The sequence below is a fragment of the Scyliorhinus canicula genome, chromosome 18 (assembly GCF_902713615.1).
Source record: "Scyliorhinus canicula chromosome 18, sScyCan1.1, whole genome shotgun sequence".
Classification (NCBI taxonomy): domain Eukaryota; kingdom Metazoa; phylum Chordata; class Chondrichthyes; order Carcharhiniformes; family Scyliorhinidae; genus Scyliorhinus; species Scyliorhinus canicula.
Genome location: NC_052163.1, coordinates 107,897,603 through 107,915,264, shown reverse-complemented (window position 1 = coordinate 107,915,264; position 17,662 = coordinate 107,897,603). Strand labels below are relative to the sequence as shown.

Below are 17,662 nucleotides of genomic sequence, written 5' to 3'. Positions count from 1 at the left end.
GCCCCAGACCGCTTATGAAACAAAACCAAAGAATTCTCCAAAGCAAGAAATCAACCACAAATTTTCACGTTTTCGAAGTGGGCTAACTAAGATCAAGATATTTTGGGGTTGATGTGCTTACTATCAGTGCATGTACAGAGAGAAAGCACATTCTCTTTGAATTTCAGGTACAGTACAACTAAACCTAATTGATAACGTAGGTGAGCTGAAAGACCACTTTTTGTTATGGACAGTTTTGCTGAAATCTGAAGCAAAATGCAGTTGGCCAATACAGAGTTTGGCCACATAAATTTTCTTTGTGGGAAAAAAAACAGTGTACTCCTAAATAGATTAAATTCGCTGTCTCTGATGAGGCATCTAGGAGATTTCAGAGGGAGAGAGGGGAAATTGAAGATTGAGTATGCTGTTCCTGCACATTTCTTAATAATCACGTCAACAGCAACATGAACCAAAACCTTCGGTTGGGGAAACATGCGGGAGAAGGAGGTGATGATGGAGATCTTCTCTGTGCATTGTGTGCATTAATATCATAAACTTATAATATTTTAAAATGTTGCAGTGCAGAGAGAAAGTAATCTCCCCTTATTGAAGAGCAATACATTAGATAAAGGAACCTGCAAAGGTCGGAGATTAACCACTTGCCAAACGAAACTGACTTGGTCCAACGGACCATACAAATGTAACACCGTCATGCACCCGCCTAACTGTTCTTATCTTATGTAGGAGGTAAATAATCACAAGGAAAACCACAGTGATTATTCCCCCATTCAAGGCAATTCAGCAAAAACCTGGAGAGCATCAATTAAGTGTTATCACAGATACTAATAAATCATGAACAATTTTATGTCCCAGAGTGATATTGGCCCAAACTACTCCACACTGTATTTTATCCCTACAGCCTTCAATCACTTTCACAATAGGTTACCCATTCAACTTCTTTCTAAATGAACTAATGACACAATCTCCTTTTGGTAAAAAAATATTTTACAGATCTCTCATTTCATGGAAAAGTTTCTGTTAATCTACATATCTGGAAATTACACTCAACAATGTGATCTGATGACCGTACAATATATTCCCACAACTGTACATTTTTCTCACTGTTACTTAAAAGAAGTACTCAATTATTCTAAACTGATTGATGTCTCAATAACAGGAGGAAGTTCTTATTCGTTAATCAAATTGATGAACACAAATTTGCCTGCAATTATTTTATCGTCTGCAGCTTCCCAACATTTTGACCCTCTTATGAACTGACCTCATTAACACTACACCCCTGTATGCTTCATCTGATGCCGGTGCTTACATAGTTACATTGTCTACCTTGTGTTTCCCTATTATGTATTTTATTTTATTTCCTTTTCTTCCCATGTACTTAATGATGCCAGCAGAAAAATACTTTTCACTGTATCTCGGTACATGTGACAATAAACAAATCCAATCCAATTTTGTAGACATATGTAATATCCTCTTTCCAACTCTTTTCTTCATTGAGAGCAAGTCCAATTCTATCAGTTTATTTCTGTGTTGTATTTGAGTACTAATGTCATCCTTGATGCTCTCTCAACCTCCTTTAGCACATCAAAATCCTTAGAAAGGTGAGCTGCTGTCCACCTCTCACCAACCACTTCTTCATCCTACAGAGATTGAACTGGTAATAGAATGGAACATGATTTCTTCTTTTTCCTGCAGTGTTTATTGACCAATTATTAGACAGGCATCTCACTGGCAAAATGCTTATCACGGATATATTTTTCAAAACATACATTTATAAAATGGTTATAAAATACTACTCCTTCTCTGGATGAGTTATAGAATAGTACTTTGGAAGTGAGTACTCTGAACAAAGTAGATTAGATTGAGAATTAAACAGAGGATGATGTGGCCAGGAGTAATTTTTCCAAGCATAAAGATCCACAAATAACCCCTCATGAAGAGAGTGGAGAGGCCTTTGTGTTCAAAAGCTTATGTAGCGAGGTGAATTACACTATCAACAAGGCCACCCAAGATCAAATGTCAGTTTGCAATGAAATACAAACTTGGACTTCTTCTCGAGGATCAGTCAAGTGGCTCAGTTGAGGAGTGATACCCATCGGGATCATTGCTCCGTTTGGACCTAGAAGAATGGCCAACAACTGAGGGGAACTCTGGGAGAGGGAGGAAAAGTTGGAAGGGTGAAATTACAAAAGATAAATTGTAAAAATAAAATAAATCTGAATAAAATTTGCAAGTCAACAACAAAACCTACACAGAAAGAAAAAGTTATATTTTACATCTCTAAATTTAACAAATAAATTTCTCTTTCCGGGACGGGTGTGATCTTTCAGCTCAACTATAATTATAATTTACATTTAGTTACCCTATAAACTGTATCACAGTATTTATAATAAACATAGTTTTAAATTTTTGACAAGATGTTTCAATTTGCAGATATCACTACAGTCAAAATGAGAGATACCGGTGTACAGTCCACTCTATTTAAGAGTAAGTTTATATCCCACTTGTATATGCAGGCTATAAAGGTTAGTGAAGGTGGACACACTTTCTGTGACTGCATATCTGTCAGCTGGATACGGGAATCTATTACTGCGCATAATTTTTATCATTGTTCCAATGTAAATGTCTGGAGTTTCACAACACTGCTTTTCTCAACGTAGCGTCTCACTTTAACAACTCGCTGTCCATTAATAGCTCGATAGTCAGTCAAGATGTCATATTTTGAAGCATAGAGAATTCTTACTTATTTGGAGTTTGGAATCAGATTTGGATTTGTATCTCAGGTTTCAAACAATCCACGTTTGAAACATATCAAACGTCTACTAACCACAAGAGAAACAGGCAACTTACATGGGCAGCTACCCAAAGGCCACCAGTGAAACTGACAGAATGGCTAACCACCCTTAGAAATACCAAGGAGGCTGACGTGTTGTGTGCCCAGTCATTGTCAATAGCACCAGGAATGTTGCCAGATTAGATGGTCAACCATTGTGATCAATAACACCAAAGGGGTTCAGATATTGGCTGACTAATGAACAACAAAACCACCAGGGATAGTAACATATTTGATGGGCAACTATGTTAACTAAAGGACAGCACGGTGGTGCAGTGGGTTAGCCCTGCAGCCTCACGGCGCCGAGGTCCCAGGTTCGATCCTGGCTCTGGGTCACTGTCTGTGTGGAGTTTGCACATTCTCCCCGTGTTTGCGTGGGTTTCGCCCCCACAACCCAAAGATGTGCAGGCTAGGCAGATTGGCCATGCTAAATTGGCCCTTAATTGGAAAAAATGAATTGGGTACTCTAAATTTACAAAACAAAAACTATGCTAACTAATAATATCAGGGAGACCAAAGCTTTGAATGGACAGCCATTATCAACATCATCAGGGAGGCCAGCAGATTACCATGTTGGATAGAAAACCATTTCCAATTTCACAACCAAAATGGACTTACTGGCTGGACAACTGTTCTCCACAACACCTGGGAAATACATGGGAATGCACAATCATCCCAAAATTCCTATGGAAACTGACAATTTCACATCAATAGCTACCCACAACACCGCCATAGAACGTTTAAAAAATAAATTTAGAGTACCCTATTCTTTTTTTCCCATTTAAGGGGTAAATTTAGTGTGGCCAATCCAATAACCCTGCACATCATTGGGTTGTGGGGGTGAGACCCACACAGACACGGGGAGAATGTACAAACTCCACACGGACAGTGACCCGGGGCCGGGATTGAACCTGGGTACTTGGCGCCATGAAGCAGCAGTGCTAACCACTGCGCTACCGTGCCGCCCCACCGCCATAGAACTTAACATTCAAATGGCATTAATGCTAAACTCCCTGTAAAAGCTTGAATAGCTAACCTAGGAGTTCCTTGACACATCACTAAAATGCACTTGCTGGGGTGGGGGGGGGGGGGGGGGGGGGGGGGGGTGTGAACAAAATAAGTAAGGATCATTTTGCCCTTTGAACTGAGCAGATGCGGGAGGGAGGAGATATTCGAAAATAATCGCAAAAGTAAAACTGGAAAAATTAAACAGCTTCAAATGAGAAGGGTTCCGTATTCTGAATCAGACGCTCCAACAATCACTCCTATTCCCTCAAAATAAACATATACAATATTCTGACTACTGAGGCAGATACAATAAATGCTCACAGGCTATCTTTTAAAAACATAATTTCCTGTCTTTCGGCACTGCAGTATCAGGGAGAAACAGAGCTCGCAGTTTGCTTTACTGCAGTGCTAATAATATTCACCATAAATTTGCTAGGTGGATTTTAACATGGCAAATTCCCGTAATTTAAAAGAACTGGTCTAAACCAGGCCAAAATCTGATTTTTGCATACAATTCCAATTTGGATTCCAAATCTATTGTGAGCTCATGCCTCCTTCTAAGTTCTCTAAAGAGAGAATGGTATTGCCAATTCCTTTTGTGAAATTTAGACCATTAAGTATCATAATATCTGTTTAAATGTGTTTGAACTTTGTTTGAATCTCGTAATTATTCTGTAATTTCTAATAATATTATTGGGGGACTGATTTTATGGAGTTACTGAGCCCAAGTCAATGAGGAAGCTAAATTCAGCTACAGTTAAAAAGACACAATTGTGGAAGCTGCTTGGGTTAATAACAGTCCGGAGACTGTTAGTTTGAGATGTGGTTAAAACAACAGCTGAAACGGCTTTTGGAAGCTCGGGCAACTGCTTATTAAGGCAGACCTGCTAAACAAGTGAAGGATTGCAAAGTGAGAAAATCCAGGTTTCCTGAGCAGGTGTTAGATTACTGACTGGAAGTTTCTGAGACTGTGAATTCAACAGCTACCATACCCACATCAGCCCCCCCCCCCCCCTCTCACCCAGCCACAAGTAATAAATGCAGCATCAAAGAACAATAGGAGCTAACCATCAGGAAGAAAAAGATGTCCAAGCTTAGCTACTTTACATCATCATCATGATCTCATCAAATGGTGGAAGAGGCTCGAAGGGCCGAATGGACTACTCCTGCTCCTGTCTTCAGTTCATGTGTTCCAATGCCCGAAACACAAAAATTGGCCCTGCTAAAAATTTAACCAATCAATACTATAATAAAAGAGTAAAAATAGGCAACCTGCTGTAATAAAAGGAGGCCAAGGAAATGGGGCGTTTAAATGGGGCGTTTGACTTGTTTTCAATAACTGCTATTAAAAACGTTCTTTGATCAGCTGTGTACACAGCAAGAAACTTTTTAACACCAGAGAAAATAAAAAAAGCTTGCATTTATGTAGTGCCTTTCATGACCTCAAGATATCTCAAAGCAGCTTACAGTCAATGAAGCAATTTTTGAAATGTTGTAATGTAGGAACTGTGGAGGCCAATTTGTACACAACAAGGCCCCACAAACAGTAATGACCGTTTATGATTTCATGATGTTGGTTCAGGAAAACGTGTTGGCCAGGTCACTGAGTACGCTCGCACTTTTGGAAATGTACCTGTGGGGTCTTTTACAACTATTTGAAAGGGAGTTGGTTGAAACCCTCATGTGAAAATCTGAAAAATAAAGTAAGAAATGTACGTCAACAAATCATGGAATGCAAATGCCCCTGGAGCTGCAAGGTAATGTCACTGTTCTATGTACATTAATCCCCTTTTATGCAGCTTTTCGGTTGGAGACAAAGGTGCGCCGTAATTGTTGCTAAAGATTCACACTAGTGATAGTCCACAGCAAGTTAAGATCCTGACTCCTTTTGAAGAAGACAAATCTTCCTTGTTAGACCATAACCTGGAATATTTAGAGCAATTCTGGGCATCTCACCTTAGGAAGGATATGTTGGACTTAAAAGGAGTGCAGCGTAGATTTACCAGAATGATATCTAGACCCGCAGGGTTTAAATGCAGGGAAAGATTAAACAAACTAGGGTTGTGTTCCCTGGACTTTAGAAGCTTAAAGGGTGATTTGATTGATGTTTTCAAGATATTAGGGGGAACCGATGGAGAGAAACTGTTTCTGCTGGTTTGGAGACCAGGATTCCAGGTCATAATCTAAAATTTAGAGTGGGGTCGAAGTTTGGAACTCTCGTCCGCAAATGGCAATTGATGCTCTGATCAATTGTTGAACTGAGATAGATAGATTTTTGTTCACCAAAACTGTTAAAGTATATGGGGCAAAGACACGTATATGGAGTTAGGTCACAGATCAGTTACAATCTCATTGAATGACAGAACAAGGTCATGAGGCTAACTGGATTACTGTTCCTGTGTTCCTATCATTGGTAAAGAACATCAAAAGAAAGGATTGCTGAACCTACAACTCTACTCTCAACCCAGGGCAAGTCCTAAATTTATGTCATGTAATAGTATTCTAATGAAAGTCTGTTTCATATTGGGGTGGATTTTCACTGAGTCGGGATTCCCTGGGCTTCCGATTTTTGGGACTGGATTTTAAGGGTGCGGGCTGATTCAAAGCAAAAACCTGCAGCCTGCACTCCCGACCTGGTTGGCTCCATTGCAGCAATAGCCGTGTCTTAGTCCACTGCAATTTTCATGGAGTTGGGCCTGCTTTTCACGGACTTATGTTTCACAGCACAGGTGTCTTGAACTATAGTTTGCATGAGGTAGCCTTTTAAAAGGTAAATTCAAAATATTCTTCTCATCCCCCCCATCCCCCATTCTAAGGTATGCCTCTCCAAACAACCCCTCATGAACCCTCATGCCCCTTTGCCAAGGTATCATCCTCCACCCACATACCCACCATGGCCCCTCATTAACCCTTTGTCAAGCTATGCCCTTCCACCCATCACCAATGGCCCTTGTGAACTGTGGCGCTTCCGTGTGCATTGATCTTGAAACACTCTAATAGATGTGTGGGTTCTCAGCCAAGAATCCATGATGAGGCTTGGTTGAGAGCCAAAAATCCATTAGTCTTAACATACCTGAACCCCTGAGAAGACATTGTTTGGTTGACAACTTTGACTCTCTGATCTCTGCTGTCAGTTGCACAATGTTTATTTACACACGGTTGAGGTTTCTGCTTCAAGTGCTTGCAGCTGCAGCGATTGAAACTTTAAAGGGTTTGGATGATTGACACTTTTATTGCCATCTAATGCAAGGAATGTTTTAACTTAGTTGAAAGTTGTGAATGAATGGCTATTTTTAAAGATTTCTTTTCACAATTGTGTTGTCACTATAGGGTTCACTGAGACTACACAGTGTACAGTGGGTCATTAGACATGGAAGTGCCACAGCTTGAGGGGCCAGAGGGATTATTGTGGGTACACGCCTTGGCATGCGATCATGAGGGATCATGGGGGTAGATGGGAGTCACGAGGGGGCATGGATGGGGCATGGGATGTGTGAGTGTGTGTGTGTGTGTGTGTGGGGGGGGGGGTAGTTTCTGTGGGGGGTGAGAGTTGGAGGGATTTTGTATTTTTACTTTAACTGGAATGAAGTCTCACAGCACAAAAGCAGGCCTTTTAAACAGCCCACCTAGGCACTCGGCCGCCCCTGAAGTTGCCTCCAAACTTCTTTCCAGGTTGGCTGGCCCAATAGCAGCCCACACCACCAACCCCAAACCCTGCCCCTCCCACCCCCCGCACCATGATGAAAATCCCACCTTCATGGGTACTTCCTTCTGAAGGCGAGCAGGCTGAGTTGCGCTACCCGCTGCCCACCTCAAGAATGAACGTTGAGGGCATTGAATTGAAGCAGTATTGCACAAAAAGGGCTGAATATCTTTCTTTTTTTGTGGGAAAGAAGCAGAGTGGAATTCTCACCTGCCCCTCTCATCCTCAAAGCAAGGCACAATCCTGGTGGGTCTCCAGCCCAGAAGAAGGAGCCTTTGGGGCAACAGAGGGAAACCAGATAGTGTTGTAGTGTGATGCATGGTGCAGCGTCCAAAGAGGCGAAGAGGGCACTGAAAAGGCTGTGAGCCCTGAAGACAAAGTTTGGATGAGGTGGTTGTAGCAAGCCTTAATGGAGATCTTAAAATAGATCTTTGGAGGAAGAGGAAGCCATTACTTGTTTCTCTTCGTCCAACTTGACATTTTGGAAGCTTCCTGTTGCCATCCCAAAAGCTACCATCAGGTTTCTCCTGGCTGTCCCAGAGAGTGCGAGGTTGGCAGGAAAATCTACCAGGAACAAAGGTCCCCTCAGCCTGCTCACATTTACAAGTAGTGGAAGGGATGGCCAACAATGACTCCCGCAGGGTCTGGGGGGTGGAATTATGATTAGGGAGAACAGATGGTAGGAGATTTCACCTCTCGATTTTCTGCCACCATATCCTAAACATAGAAACATAGAAAATATAAGCAGGAGTAGGCCATTTGGCCCTTCAAACCCGTTCTATGCTTCAACATAACCATGACTGACCCCCTATCTCAACGCCATACTCCAGCACTTCCCCCATACCCGTTGACACTTTTAGAGCCTAGAAATCTATATATTTCCTTCTTCAATATATCCAGTGATTTGGCCTCCACAGCCTTCTGTGGTAGAAAATTCCACAGGTTCACCACCCTCTGAATGAAGAGGTTTCTCCTCATCTCAGTCTTAAATGGCCTATGAGACAGTGACTCCTTGTTCTAGACTCCCCCTGCCAGGGGGAACATCATTCCTGCATCCAGTCTGTCCAGCCTGTCAGAATTTTATGTAGTCAATATAGGCCCAGTCAACCCAAACTTTCCTCATGTGCCAACCCTGCCATCCCAGGAATCAGCCTGGTGAGCTTTCGAAACTCCCTCTCTGGCAAGTCTATCCTTTCTTACTTAAGGATTCCAAAACTGCACACAATACTCCAGGCGTGGCCTTATCAGCTACCCAATTTCAAGAAGAAAATCTCAGTATCCCATGCAATGAAATACAGTACGTGAAGCATTTAAACATGTTGTTTTATCTGCTGGTTTTGGATGAATGGACAGCCACCATAGTCAGCACCTTCAAGTAAACCAACAATTCTTGGCATTCTGCATTACTGACACCTGACAAGTATCAGCACTACACATGTAGATGGCAACATAATTTGGTCCTGGGGACTTTGTAGATGTGGATTGAAGAAGTTGTGCAGCTGCAACTTTGTGAAGTATCTTGAATTCCAGGTGCACTGGTTTCCGTGCTGAATTACTGCTTTGCTTGCTAACTTTTAAAAACGTTTTCAACATCTGGTTCTGCTTTGACCAGATTGGTTGAGCTGGACAACAAAGTGCAATTTGTTTTGAGGGAAAATTAATATAGTCAGCGACAATTAATCAGGTGACCAGAGTACAGAGATTATTCTGCGAAGTTCTCACCTGGGTTAGAGATATTAAAAGTAATTGCTTTATGGTTCCAATGACATGTTTGATAGTCGTCCTGGCTGCATGATGAGCCTCATTGTATCTGTGCTTAACTTTGCCATGGTTGTCACAAGGGTGGCGTGAACTATTACCACACAGGGTAGCCCTGGAGCCAACCTTCCCTTTCAAATAAGAATGCCACCAATGATGTTTAAGCTAGTTCTCATAAGAGCTCCCATGAAAGCAGGTATTCACTTGGTATGATTCGAGACAAGTGGTCACATCCCAACTAGAAATGGTGAAAACCAAATCCTTTACCATCCATAGTGCATAGAGGTCTGAGTGGGGTCATTCCTCTTGACCTCTAAGAAAGCCAACAAATCTTTGGGAGGAATTTCACAGCAGGGGCGTAAGATGTGGTGAGCCATTCAAAAGTCCATTCACTTTGGAAGGAGTGGAAAATCGTGCTGGCGGGAGTGGTCGTAACATTCTGCCCTTTAAATAATGTTCTCAGGTTGCTGCTGTTGATCATTTTGAAACTAATCAAACTGTGGACCCTGTTGATCTGTATCTATGATATTCTGCAGACAATTCAACTTATTTAGATGGGCCACATTTCCTACATGGATCACGATTGAATCACCAAGCAGATCTTCTGTGGGAAACAGTCTCAGGGCAAATGACATCAAGGTGGTCAGTACAAACGATACATGGGTACCCTAAAATAAAATATCCTTACAAACTTCTGCACTGTAGATCACCTCTCTTGAGAAAACACCGAAGCCAATTGGAGAGAAGCACTGGAATTTGTTTCAGCCTGTTTCGAGGACCATCAATGCCAAACTTGTAACATCCAACAGGGCCAGAGGAAGGCCAGAGGGGGTGCAACTGCAGAGGTTCCTCCAAGCACCAACAATGACAACATGGACTGTGGTTCTGTGGATATCCATGCCGATCTCACATTGGTGTCTTCAGTCATGAGAGAACCAGCAGAAGACGATGAGTTCACTTCGATCTTGAATAACTCGGATAACACAGAACCCACCACAATGGCCTCTTTGATGAATCTGAGAAGAGCAAGATGGCTGACACTGGACATGGTCCCAGTACTAGCTTGGAAGGAGCTGGATGAATCCAAATTGAAAGGCATTATTTTATTAGCCCTTGGCAATGCCACAAAGATATTGGGCACAATCTAATGGCCTCACGCATCCAACTTGTTAACACGATGAGGCCACTAAATCTCTTGAGCGACCTCATTAGATCTCACGAGGTGTTCCGAGTGTCATACATTTTGTGAGAGATCCCTTCCGAGAATTACGACACTCGGAACGCCTAGCAAGATCTAATGCGATCTCGTGAGATGTCACGATCGGGGTCTCGCATAGCGAGGTCGAGATCCAGATTAACATATTTAAATGAGTCATTAGGCTCATTTAAATATGTCTACACTGGATTTTCCCGAAGCCTGGGAACTAATGTCCTCACTTGTGAGACTTCACCATGGCGCAATTTAGCACTGGTCCACACAAATGTGGACCATGGATAAGGATAATGGAACCTGGGGGAGGGATCTCCTAGGCCTTTGGCGGCCCCCAGCTGGTTGGGCTCTGGGCGGGGTGGTACCCTGGCATTCCTGCTGCCACCTGGGCACCTTGGCACTTCCAGCCTGGCACCTTGGCACTGCCACCCAAAGTGCCTCCCAGGCACTGCCAGGGTGCCCAGGAGGCACTACTGGCAGAGGACCAGGGTGGCCGGCTGGCTGTGCCAAGGCGTCTGGGTGACAGGTTGCCCATATCAGGGATCGGGCCCAGGGGTGCCCTGCCCTCAAGTGGTGGGGTGAAGGGGTGGGGGGCTTAAGAATCCCCTAAGAGACATATTGGGGAAGTGGGAGGGGGGTGGTCTGGAGGTCTCTGGAGGGGCGGGGTCGAGAGAAGGGGGTGACATTTAAAAATGGCACCCCCATCTGTGACTCATCTTTCTGCACTGATGAGCTGAGCTTGTCTGTGCAGGAAATGAGGTAAGTGCGGTCTGGGCGGGACATTCCTCGCAGAGGCCAAAAAAATAGAAGTGTCCCGTTAGATAGTGGAGTCGTTCTTAGCACTGCAGTCACTGAGAAACACCCCGCTTACACACCAAAACAGGACTCTGTTTTTGTATGTTAAATCGCGCTCATTAACATTTCTCATGTGTCTGTGTACCACCTGACACCGTAGGTGACGTCTTCTCGCTTCACCTGGGCCTCCTCTGCTAAATGCACTGATAGTGGAACACCAAATCCAATTTCCTCCTTGAAAACATAGGTTTCAGATGAAGTAAACAGCAGCTCACCTTACCATCAACAGTGAACAGACTCTACAACAAAGCGTATAGTTTACAAGTGAAATATGTTAACACTGGAAGAAGACACTGCTTCCGAAGTACAGTGTCAGCAGTAAGAGGACCAATTAACCTCATGTGCCTTCACTGTTGTACTCCACAGAACCCACTGTCCCTGACTAGCAAGTGGGCTGCAATATGGGAAGAATGTAATGCAGGTTACTTTCAAAATTACTGCTCCGTAATTATTCAGTAGCGCAGACCTAAAGGTTCATGGTGACAATCACTTCTAGGTAACTGTATTTATACCCTCATGTTGTTAGGCTCAGTAACTCCTCAGTAACAGTTACTCCTCAGACATGAATATTCACCATCAGCAACACTTTTCTCTTGCTTTAATACTGCCTAACAAGACAGACTCTATGCTTTGTGCAATCTAGCTAAGTGTATAATTTGTTTTTGAAAAGAAAAATCAGCTATACACTTAAGGGGAATGTGTGGCACAGTTTATAATTTTTATATATATATATATATAAATACATGGGGGAGCATTTCTATAGTGTCAATTGCGATTGAAGGACTTTGTTTTATACAACGTCTGGGAAATTCAGACTCATCAGTACCTGAGGATGTGCTTTACAACACCAGTGGCAACTCCTGAAGACTTCTTTGCATTGCGAGACCGTGTAGACACTGTATGGGGAGGACAAATTTCAGGTGACAGAAGAAATATAGATGGAGCCAAAATAAATGCCCTAACAGTTGATTATTGCTGTGCCAATGCATTTTACAGCACTGTGGGTAAATGCTATTCCAAATAAATGATACAATATATTACTCAAGCACTGATGAATTCGAAAGCATGCATTTATTGTGACTTGCAATACAACAAGAATTGTTTTGGTAGAAAGTGAAGCCAAGAGTTGCGGTGAATCAAAAGTGGAAAATCTATTGCTGGGTAGTGATGGTTAAACAAATATACATTTGGGCCCACTTACTATTCATTTCACAGTTTGTTGTAGATTCTTTCTTGATGAAATGTTCGCACTTATTTTCCTGTGCTCCCAACGGGCAATTCCGATTCAGTATTTTGAAGATTTTAAATGCTCGGTGAACTATTAACTTATCTTGCCTCTCTCAGTCTTCACAACTCTTCTTTGTCCTGACCATATTCACTTGACTTCATGTCTAACCAATTTAAGTTAGGCTCAGTTAGAGTCAAAAGCAAAAGAAATTCCATTTTCTACACACGAAATAGCAGCAATGTGCAGCCTTATTCAATCACTGGCAAAAGTTAGAGATACCATTGGCTGTTTTTACTTCTTTCATTCTCTTGTTAACTGTGCCTTTTCAATAATGTCCACTCACAATTTATCTTTACCCTCTATCATTCTGAATCAGGACAATTTGGAAGATCTAAAATTTGGATTTAAGATTCTTGTCCACTTGGTCGCATTTCCTTGCCAGGGGATGGCAACACTGCAGTTTGTATATTGCTTTTCAATGACAGTGCAATATTCCACCAAGGTCCTTAGCCAGCAGGGATTATTCACACGTCATTTCCAATTGCTACTCTGAAAGTAAGGAAGTTCACTCAAATCTAAGTAGCAAAATGGTGGGTAGAGAGCAATGACAAATAGAAATCTGGCAAAAATACAATCATATGGCAGATGAATCTTATTTAGTAACAGCTATCATGCTCCACACTCTTAACAGTTTTCTTTCTAAATCCTCTGTTCCCAAGTCGTCTCAAAATCTTCATCTACAACACCATCAGTCACTTGTACTATCTTCTTCTCTATACCCTTTCTTTTCCCTTTTGTAAAGCACTTTGGGATGCTTGGCTTCATAACAAGCACAATAAAATGTGACTTTGTTCTTAACTACAGAAATGTATTTGCAAAGGAAAGTGGGTGATGTTCAGAGGAGTACTGTTTCTATCAGAAAGTAATTAACCAACTTATTTCGCTGCGGGTGAAAATCCAGGCATCATACTAGTCTCACAAACATTGCATGCAAGAGAGGTGAATACTCACCTCAACACTATGGTAGTGGATGGTTTTACGTTTGCTACTGCAGTCAAATCATGAAAACACACTTTATACATGTTCACAATTTCCCTAGAATTAACAAATGGAAAGAAAGGCAACTTTCCTCACTGTCTTGCTTTCTGCTTGGTAAAGTAACAGAAAAGGTTGTTAAATGGTTTTGCATCACAGAGGCACACAGGAATACTATTGTTACCAGCAAGGAAACAAACTGCGAACAAAATAATATCACGACTAGTCATTTCCACACTCTGTTAAGCCCAATACTGAGGATTTCAGGATTCCAAAGATGCCCATTCAATTTGTGATTGCAAAAGGTCAAAGAAAGTTTGAGTAATGGGTCTGTTTTTTTTCAACCAGTCTCCCTGAATTACAAATTGGGTATGAACATGTGATACTAATTTTGAAAAGGCTTAAGGTAGATTTGCTCAGTGAAAAACTGTGCAAATAAATATTTGTCGGGGGGGGGGGGGGGGGGGGGGGGATCAGCTTGCTGCCAAAATGTGAGAGGAATGCCGAACTTTAAAATGTGCAGCTACTGACAGTGCATTTTCATTACTAGCAGTGAAAAGCTAGCAGCCAAACGTGCCAAACTTGGCATGACGGTCATTTCAAAGCTTTTGCGCTGCTAATGAGCTGTCTAAAGCAGTAGAAGTATCAATGGTTGCTGAGCAAGAGGTGGGTAAACGTTAGGGGATGTGAGGTGGGGCTATTAGAGGGGGGGGGGGGGAGTGTTGAAGCAGGGTAACAGACACGGCAGTGTTCAAAGAAGCAAATTTGCCAACCGGATGCCTATCACATGCTGACACCTTCAATGATGAAAACAAAGAGGCGCCAGGTGGGAAAGACACCACTCCATGTCAACCGAGAAAACTAGTCAAAGTTGATAATTATCGATCATTTGAAAATAAACTCAAAACTGATATTGTCTTAAGAAGCTACCAATTCAAGTATAGCTTTGACACATGAAAGCAAGTACAGTTAAGCTGTTCTGGAAAAAGTGATCTCCAAAAAAAGATTTGTGTTCGCTGGTTGGTAAGACATTGCTTGAGGTGAACCTAAAACTGAATATAAATGTACGTTATTCAAACATTTCAGCCTCTTAACAGAAGTATTGATACTGAAAGTACATCTCTTCTTCTGAGAATAAAGTGATCAGCATTTAGCGTTAACACCAAGCTTCTAATTAGATACATTTTCTAACACATGAACCAAATACACTGAATCCAAAAATCAAGTCCATTGTCTTCAGCATTCAGAATGGTGATTATTATTTCCGCAGTCTCAGATCGTTCAAGAACTCGTCCATTCTTGGCAGTTAACAATCAGTTATGAATCAATTGCTATTCTTTGGCTAGTGGCCTTCGCAGTACAGACCCCCAAACCTCCCCAGCCACTCCCATTAATCATTAGCTAAGTCTGTGGGAAGTTAGATGTATTGGCTAGATCGTGCACACACTCCATTACAAAATACATATCTGGCACCATGAACAGTGAGATTGCAAGGTGGCACTAGCTCTATCTGGATCGCTGTCACCTACATCCAAAATCTGCACTTTGTAAATGGTAAGGAGTGAAAAATCAGCAATTGCCTACAAAGGATAAATGCAAGTAAGACTTGATCCACAAAGTTATTCAGTTCTAATCTTTTTGATTACAAGCAAAATTTCACTGTTTAAATATAGGCCTAAATGTAGCTTTCTGGTAATTATAGATGGAACGATTAGATATTCTGTTTAATTATACAATCAGCAAGGATGATCCAGAGCCTGAATGCGAGTCACTTTAAGCAAGTGGTTTCTCCTTGAGTTAATATCCTTCCAGTGAAAATATGACAATTGCTTATGACATTAAAGAGCTATTATGAGGTGTTCCACTGTGGTTAAACTGCTTTGTTGCAAAATAGTTTGCTTATATACAAGATTCCCTTACTTACATAGGTTTGATAAAGAAACATGAAAGCGTGAAGGATAAATCCGAAGTCACAAAGTGTGCTGTGCATTTCTAGACAGGGTCCCTCTGCTTTCTCACATTTCGCCATATGTTCGTTGGGGGTTAGCTCAGAGTGGGTCAGAATAATGCCAATAACGCAGGTTTAATTCGTATTCCTGCTGTGATAGGCTTGGGACCCGCCTCCTCACCCTGCCTCCCCCCCCCCCCCAGAGTAGAAGGCAATGGAAAACCACGACTGACAAAAATTGCCAAGAAAACAGCTCAGGATGAAATATCAGCAGACAATGAACCAAGAGTCTTCAGATACAGCACACATGACATGAATATGTTACAAATACTTTAAGCACATTTATTCTATAGAATGAATAGGACGGAATCTTACGGCCCCGTCGCAGTGCCCAGGGAGGGGGTTGGGGGGGGGGACCTTAAAATGCGGCAAGTTGCTCAAAAGTCTATTGACTTCAGCGAGTCCGGAAAGTCATGATATTTTGGTTTTCAGTCATGTAACGCAACCATTGCGTACCAAGAGGTTAGCTCGGCAATTAAACACATGTTTTACCTTACGACCATAATTCATAGGAGCAGCAGTAGGCCATTCGGCCCATCGGGTATCCGCTGCCATTCAATGAGATCATAACTTATCTGATGTGCCAAAGTTACTCTGCTCCTATGTTCATAGATACAATAGGTGTTAAACAATTAAGCTGTTACTCTTCTTCTGCTCTTCTAGTTCACATTAGCACCCTTCTCACGGAACTGGAAAATGGGAAATTACCTGTGATTTTCTGGTATGCAGTTTAGACCTGCTGGCAAAACAGGGTTTCATAAAATATACTTCTTTCCAAGAAAAACCAGCTGGTTAAGGTTCCTTGTTCAATAAATTATAAAATATCGGCATAATGCGTCCTCGTTAAAGCATTTTCTTTTATACTACAAACTGATTCTTTTTAAAAATGTATTATTGAAAACTCGCTCACTTACCAAATAACCTTGACAAATAATTTCTCAGCACTACTGAGTCACCTGAATTATAAAAAGAGGCTGACTTTCAAAGTTGCCTGAATGCTTTTCAACTCTCACTTTGCTAGAGAATACTACATTCATTCACTTGAATGGGAGAGAATATGACCAAATATTGCAAGAACTTCAAGGATTTGCCCTTTTGTATCTCAAGGACAGCACAGATGTGACTTACAAAAATGCTTCTGGTCAAGAAAGTTTCCAATCAAGAACGGCCCCTCGGCGCAGTGGTTAGCACTGCTGCTTCACGACGCCGAGGACCCGGGTTCAATCTCGGCCCCGGATCACTGTCCATGTTAAGTTTGCATATTTGCTCCGTATCTGCGTGGGTCTCACCCCCATACCCCAAAGATGTGCAAGGTATATGAACTGGCCACGCTAAATTGTCCCTTAATTGGAAAAAAAGAATTGGGTACTCTAAACTTATTTTTAAATAAAGAAAGTTTCCAATCTTGTCCAGAAATACAAGTGGTAAAGTCTACTGTCTATTATGCATATAGGATAAATTGATCCATATCCTAGGAGTCACCAAGATTTTGTCGCATTCAATCCATATCCAATTAATTCCCTATTTCTCAGACATCCTTATTAAGCAATTTCTCTCCCCTTTCTGACCACTGCAGCTGAGGCACCACACGATTCACCCACCTACTCTCCAACCACGCCCCCACTCTCTACTCCTTCTCTCATCCTCTTACCCATCCACATATTTCCATTCACTCCTCCACCCACTCACTCATCCAGCTCCTCACCAACCCATCCACTGCCCCCACTTGCCTGCTCGCTCTCCACACATTCACCACCCATTCGCTCACTCTCCACAAATTACTCCCCCACACACACTCACTCTCTACATATTCCTCTACCCACTCACCCAGTCTCTACCCATGGTTCCACCCACTCTCCACACAAGTCCCATCCCACCCATATATTTGTTTGGCGGCTGTTTAGCTCAGAGTAGGTCAGAATAATGCCAACATTACGGGCGGCACGGTGGCACAGTGGTTATCACTGCCGACTCACAGCTCCAGGGCCCTGGGTTCAATTCTGGCCTGGGCTCACTGTCTGTATGGA

The 17,662-nt window shown here is 42.2% G+C and overlaps 1 protein-coding gene across 3 annotated transcripts in view; it reads right to left on the bottom strand.

The window, feature by feature from the left end:
• The window catches only part of onecut3a (one cut homeobox 3a), a 144,324-nt gene that overhangs the window by 62,580 nt on the left and 64,082 nt on the right, over positions 1-17,662 (bottom strand). The window contains exon 2 of one of the 3 annotated variants that reach the window (XM_038777941.1): positions 12,191-12,260. The exons of the other annotated variants lie outside the window; for them this stretch is intronic. Within the exon in view, the coding sequence (XP_038633869.1) occupies positions 12,191-12,260 (70 nt within the window). The remainder of the gene's footprint in view (positions 1-12,190; positions 12,261-17,662) is intronic. 3 annotated transcript variants of the gene reach the window in all.